General features: G+C 39.0%; 2 protein-coding genes across 2 annotated transcripts; one reads left to right on the top strand and one right to left on the bottom strand.

The window, feature by feature from the left end:
- The first annotated feature begins 362 nt into the window (after positions 1-362).
- On the top strand, positions 363-1883 carry LOC101296297 (3-isopropylmalate dehydratase small subunit-like). The gene is made up of 2 exons (XM_004301135.1): positions 363-1134; positions 1662-1883. Exons 1-2 carry the CDS (start codon positions 363-365, stop codon positions 1715-1717), a joined length of 828 nt encoding a protein of 275 aa, XP_004301183.1. The 3' UTR covers positions 1718-1883.
- Positions 1884-5364: 3481 nt separating this feature from the next.
- LOC101296011 (F-box/LRR-repeat protein 4-like) lies at positions 5365-6543 on the bottom strand. Its single transcript, XM_004301134.1, has one exon. The coding sequence runs from the start codon at positions 6541-6543 to the stop codon at positions 5365-5367; it is 1179 nt and encodes a 392-aa protein (XP_004301182.1).
- Positions 6544-6943: the final 400 nt, after the last annotated feature.

Raw genomic sequence — 6943 nt, 5'->3', positions numbered from 1 at the left:
AGGTACCAAATAGTAAATGTATATTAATTATATTAAATAACGGAATATTTATAAATTAAGGACATTTTAGGCAGTTTGAGATGTGTATTAAGTATAATACTGAAATGAAAAACTTGATAGGTGATGTATTAATTAAAGAATGTGTATTAAGATATTAGGGGTGTGTATTTAAAATTTCTCATATTTTACATATGCAAGTTTGTCTTCACTGCTGCGACTTGTCAACTTAACAGCAAAATACAACTTCACCACTTCTCGTCCAAACGACAAGTAGTTTCTACAGAAGCTCTCATCCAGTCCAGTCATTAGTCCTCACTCTACTTCCTCAAGCCGCCTCACTTTCCACAGACTCTAATTTCCCGATGGCCGCCACCTCCCTCTCCGTCTCCCCAAACCCTAGCTTCACCACCACCACCACCTCTCGCAAACCCTCTCCCTCTCTCTCAACCCCAAACCACCTCAAATTCCAAACCACCGCCACCTCTCCCTTCCCCGCCAAATCCCTAACCACTCTTCACCTCTCCCAAACCACAACCCCACGCGCCGCCTTCTCCACACGCGCCGCCCCAGCCGCATTGGACGCACCCCGCACCTCATTCCACGGCCTCTGCTACGTCGTCGGCGACAACATCGACACCGATCAGATCATCCCCGCTGAGTACCTCACCCTCGTCCCTTCCAACCCCTCCGAGTACGAGAAGCTCGGCTCCTACGCGCTCTGCGGTCTCCCGGCGAGTTACTCCAAGCGCTTCGTCGAACCTAACGAGACCAAGTCCAAGTTCTCCATCGTCATCGGCGGCGCCAACTTCGGCTGCGGCTCGTCTCGCGAGCACGCGCCGGTTGCTCTCGGCGCGGCGGGAGTGGCGGCGGTGGTTGCGGAGTCGTACGCGCGCATCTTCTTCAGGAACTCGGTGGCCACTGGCGAGGTGTACCCGCTGGAATCGGAGACGAGGATTTGCGAGGAGTGCAAGACCGGTGATGTGGTGAGCATTGAGCTGAGCGAGAGCCGTCTGATCAATCACACGACTGGGAAAGAGTATGTGTTGAAGCCGATTGGGGATGCCGGTCCGGTTATCAGAGCCGGTGGGATATTTGCTTATGCTAGAGAGACTGGGATGATCCCAACTTTGTCTGGTTAGATTTTTTTACATTTTCGGTTAAGTTATGATTCTCATATGATATTTTGATAGAATGCAAGTTTCTCTTTTGTGTTTAGGCTGGCTTTTGTTTGCTTTTTCACTTCTATGGTTTGTATCTCGGTGACTGTTGTATTATGCAATTTAAGAAATAAAAGGCAATAGCTTTTGGAAATGGTTGTGATTTTTTGTTGCAAAATTTTGTTATCATGATTGCAATGGTGATAGTTTGAGTTTGGGAGGTTGAGATTATGAATGTTTGAAATCATTATGGGTTGGGAAGGAATGGTGAATATATGCTACTTAAAAATCAGAAGTTCGTAAGTTCATAATTGAGAATGTCTGTAATTGTGGTATTTGGAGAACATTAGTTATAGAGTCATGTACAATTTTGTATCATGAGCTCTAGCTCTTGTTCGTTTTTTTTTGTTTCTTTTATTTGCCAGTACACGGTTTTGTATGATATGTGATAAACTGATAATTGGATATGACAGTATATTATTTTGACCAATTATGGGGGAGCAGATGACATATATAGGCAAAATACCACCAGGTCGGTTGCATGTACCAGATTAGTTTGATTGAGGTGACAGCGAGTTTGCTATACTGAAACTATTTATAGTTTGGATTTATACAACAGTGTGTATCTGAATGCTGAAAGCTGTCCCTAGATTGTATTTCTAGAAACTTTTGGTGTTCTTGGTTGTTGAAATGCAGAATTGGAAGGAATGGTCCTATGCATAGAGATAGATGATAACAATGCCACTCTTCTTAGTAGTGTCACTGGTAGGCCTTTACTTCTATTGTTGTGTTGAAGTTATGATTCACTATTTGCTTATCAGATGCATATTGGCATTGCATAGATAAAATATTTAACTCCTTAGCAAGTTTTCCCAAGTCTATCGTTTAAACTTCCACTGTGTGTAGCTAGAGGTTTGATGTGAAAAGAAATCGAATGCAAAGCGGTTGAGTAGTTTAACCCTTGAAAGAGTGATTGCTTTTTACTATTTTTCGATCATCTTGATCACCCCTGAAAGAGAGATTGCTATTTATTTGTTGATCATATTAATAAACTGCTATGGAACTTAGAGGAGCCTATTTTCATGTATGACCTTTTGCTGGTTGCATCAAAATTGAAGTAGTTCATGGCATCATATTAGCCGGCCATCAATTGGGGGATGACTACTTAAATTTAAATTCATTGTCTAATATACAATACAACCGAATCAGTGACTATGTCCAACACCTAGTTGATATGCAATGGAGGTTGTCCACCTCTGTTTTCATCTAATTAAGCTGAGGGGCTCAGACTTTTTTATGCACAATGTAACTGTGAAGAAGCAGATCATGTCATCATGTTAGCTAGATAGTAGTCATAGTACTCATAGAAGTCTTTGGTCTGCCCATCATGAGTTGCATTATTTTCTTCCACTCCATTCTGTAAGAAGATTTCTATGATTCACCAGCTTAACTCCAAGGGACGAATAATATTGAATTATTGATTACACTCCAATGGACGAATAATAGCTGCTTTATCAGGGAATTTCCAATCTTAGAAGGAGCTTTCTAACGAAATATATTTGCTAATAGTGGATCAATACAGGCAACTAGAGACGCGAAAATTGTAATTTTGATGTTTCTCTTGCAGCTGGTGATAGATTTGAAGTTGATGTTGTCTTCATTTTTGCCGTTGCCGATCACTGTGGTTCCTTTCTTTGGCACGTGAAAGAGTGAAACGAATGCAATATAAACAATGAATCTCGTTATAATCAATTCCTCTGTTGGTTTTCAAAATTAGAGATTCAAATGGTAGCTATGACGATAGAACTAATCTTGTGCCAACCCAATCGTGGTTTTGTGTTGTGCCAACCCAATCGTGGTTTTGTGGTGTAGTTGTTTTTTTTTTTTTTGAGTGAATAAAAAAAAAAAAAAAAAATCTTGTGCCAACCTAATCTGGTCATGTCACCTAAAAACAACTTTAGCACTCTTTATTTTAACTTTTAGCTATTTTAAAGAGCGTGTTTAGTTTTTTTTGATATTTTCAGAGCTCCAGTAGACTAGTTAAAGTTTAGCTATTATGACTTTTAGTTATCTCGTTAGTTAAATATAGAGAGCGAGATGACTCAGATGAGACTAACTATAATTTAATACATTCATTGTAAGATATTTTACGTGATATATAAATATATTTAAACTATTTAATCTTTATTTGAAGAATAATGTTGATGTAATGCTAGCTAAAATAGAGAGCATTTATGCAGCCGCATTTCTAAAGTGACTAGCCAAAATGACATTTTAGCTAATTTGACTAAAATTTAATTTAAAAATGGTTAGCATTGCTAAAGATGCTCTAATCAATTCCTCAGTTGGTTGTCAAAATTGTAGATTGAACTGGTAACTGTGATAATGATCCCTTAATTTTTATTTATACTGCTACTCATAAATCTATATGAACCTTGTGCGCACGAGATCTATCAATTTCCATCATTTTACAATTAAAACACTTTACTCAAATACTGAGTCTAACTAAATACTCTCAATGTCTCACGTCACATGGCTAATTTTAGATATGTCGTCATATGATAGTTAATTTCGGAATTATACCATGTACTCACAGCTTTCTGTTTGCTGAGTTTTGAGAGCAAATATAGAAGAGAACTTTGTAATTGTCTACTTTAATTTCCTCTAATAACTCAATTTTTTAAGCTAGCCTCATACTATACTAAGTTGTCAACGAAGATTATGTCCCTGAAAATTTGAACAAAACATAGATGATTATATTCAATTGACCATGAAGTACGCGATCTTCATCGTCTATCTTTTCCCAGTATAAGGACTATTACCATCGCAAAGATGTGAAAGTTAAATAGCTTTTCAATATACATTACATGATTACATGCTATCGAGAATCGTATATGTAATGCCAACATTGTGAAAGTGCTAAGACTCATTTTGTTTGTTTATTCTTCTTTTCAATTTCTATATTGTGTTTTTCAGAAAATAAGAAAAAGAACAGACTCAATCTAATATGTGACTGGGGTTCAAGCTTTAGGACAAAACAAACGTTCAACTATCTCAAAATGAAAAGAAAGAAAAAAAAAAAAACGATTAAACGACGATACAATACATTTCTCGTGTAAACCAAGCAAGCTAATCTAGAGCTTGTTTTTATTGATTTGAAAGAGCTCCTCAAATGTAACCGAAATCCTGAACAGAGATAGATTGAAGACAATCAATTATAACAAATGTCATAATCCACATATGGCGACATCATCACCTGTTAATCTTGAATTACAAGAATGAAGAAACTACCATATCAGTACATGAGGCTCCTGGCCTGAACAATTAGGAGAAGCAGTTATTGAAAATTGCAACTGTCTTTCTGACTGCGCTCGAGAGGTGGCGGTCCTTCTCTCTGAACAACAACCTTGCAAATTATCATAACATGGGAAATGAATTACCTCTTCCACTGACAATTGATCATGAATGTTAGTATATATGTACTGTGTTATATGTTCTTCAGCATCTGTAGTGGGGATTCAAATTTTAGACTTATATCTGCGTCTGAACCAGAAGATTACTTAATTGGTGTGCACAAGTTCTTCTATAGTTCATCTTAGCTTTCTCTTAATTCTAAACATATGTTTTCACTTAGGCACAGAGAAGAAGAGGCCAAAGACAGCTATTTCTTATTCTTCAGTTTGTTTTCTGTTCCTCAAAATCACAATTGCAAAGTAAACCTGGAATAAACTGAAATGCTTAATTTCCTAATGAGCCTTGTTAAACTGAAATGCTTAATTTCCTATGCTAAAGAGTCTACTGACTTTTTCAAGTAACTGAAATAAAGCCACAAAGAGGATCAAATTTGAAACCCCTACATAAGAAGAACTGCAAAAGCACTAATAAAACGTGTGCACACTAAATTGCGAAGTAAGAATTCATTTAGGAATCTAAACAAACAGTTAAAGGTCATCCCCTGAAAGAAATTGCCGAGGCTAATGACAATGAACTAAGAAGAGGATAAACTGAGACAAGTAAAAGCACAGCATGGATTTGATAGATGAAATCGTTTCATATATATACATCAGCATCTCTAATTCTTTGTAAGCACCAACACACATAATATGCCCATACCTCAAACAGCATCTCTAGTTCTTCACCATTCGTCCATCACAATTTAATGAAAGACACCAAGCCTTACGCAACAGAAAAGCGCAAAACCATATTTTCAGCAGTCAATGAATTGCAGGAATCTGCTAGCAGTACTCTCTTGCATTAAATGCAACAGCCTCTCTCTCCAATCTTCTGGCACCACAATCGACTCCAATGAAGGACATCGAAGCGCTAGCCTTTCTAAAGTAGATCCTCTAAAATCATTAGGCATATAACCAATTAGTCTAAGGGATCGCAAGCATTTGTGACCTAAAAACGCATCAAAAGCAGCCATCTCTGTACCACCATCTAGACGAAGCACCTCCAAGTAAAGGCAATTCTCAGCAAGAGCTACAAAGGTTTTTTCTGTCAGTAAGAACACACATTCCAAGTTCAACTTCTTGAGGGTCCGAATTGCGGAGATTGCCTGTCCTCCAACATCAGTTATCTTCATACAGACACCCAAATCCAGCTCCTCCAAGACACACATCTTGCACAAAAGCGAGACCCCGACATCAGTGATCTCCATGTTGGCATTAAGGTTCAATTCCTTGATGGTTTTTGAGCAAGACCCATTTGCCAAAAATCCCAACCCGGCATCAGACACGGCGCATAGTTTCAACCTCAAAACGCGAACGGGACAACTAGAGGACCCAATTGCTTCAAGGGCTTGGTCCGAAACAAAAGACTCTTCCAAATCCAAATAAGTCAAGTTATGTGCTGCTGAAGTGATGGCCATAAATCCAACCATCCCAACCTTTCTCTCTATAACCACAATCTTGGACAATTTGGGACACCCATTTGCCAAAGCGCACAAACCTTCGTCCCCAACTTGCACAAGCACCCGCATTTGCTCAATTACTTGATCAGCAGAGATCCCTGATTCAAGGCCTTGCAGTGCGCGACCGCCTTGTGTCCCAATTTCCTCATCAATATTTATGGCCACAAGTTTGATGGCCTCCAGTTTGGGGCATGATTGGGCCAGCAAAGCGAGGTCGGCGTTGCTCATTCCTTTGGGTGTTTCGAATGTGTTCAAGTTTGGGTACCTAGAAAGTAGTTGAGGGAGATGATCGAGGTTAAGGACTCGGAGTGATGATCGGGTCAGACCCTCCATTAGCCGCCATCCCTTGCAGACCTGAGAGGCTGATTTTCTGTCGTCTGGATCGCTCACCCGGCTCAGGATTAGCCCTAGTTCGTCATCTCCAAGCAGAAATTCCTTGTTTCTCTTCTTTCTTTTTTGAGTCAGAATTTCCATGTTTCTCTATTCTCCACCTCTACACACTTGCCCTGAACCTTTCTACTCGATACATATGTACACCGCCTATGACTCTCAGTCTCTCTGGATTGGGCTTCTGTCCTTAACAGTTTCTTTTGGGCCCATGTGTTATTGGGCCGCTATATTTGGTCGAAATTTTCGAATGCTTTTACATCAAATGTAGCATTTCCAAATGCTGAAAGCGTCACTAGATTGTATTTTCTTAAATTTTTGATATTCTTGGTTGTTGAATGGCAGAATTGGAAGGAATGGTCCTATAGCTGAATATGGATAGATGGTAGGCCTTCACCTCTATTGTCTTTTTGAAGTTATGATTCAGTATCGGCTTATCAGATGCATATTGGCATTGCATAGATATATATATATATATATATATATA

This window comes from Fragaria vesca, linkage group LG5 (genome assembly GCF_000184155.1).
Source record: "Fragaria vesca subsp. vesca linkage group LG5, FraVesHawaii_1.0, whole genome shotgun sequence".
In the NCBI taxonomy this organism is placed as follows: Eukaryota; Viridiplantae; Streptophyta; class Magnoliopsida; order Rosales; family Rosaceae; genus Fragaria; species Fragaria vesca.
Note: the sequence above shows the minus strand (reverse complement) of the source record. Positions and strands in the feature narration are given on the sequence as shown.

Excerpts from the sequence above, each read along its gene's own strand:
- LOC101296297 (XM_004301135.1), top strand. The coding sequence starts at position 363 with ATGGCCGCCACCTCCCTCTCCGTCTCCCCAAACCCTAGCTTCACCACC. Across the intron at positions 1,135-1,661 it reads GATGATCCCAACTTTGTCTG|ATGACATATATAGGCAAAAT; the intron begins GTTAGATTTTTT and ends ATGGGGGAGCAG.
- LOC101296011 (XM_004301134.1), bottom strand. The coding sequence starts at position 6,543 with ATGGAAATTCTGACTCAAAAAAGAAAGAAGAGAAACAAGGAATTTCTG.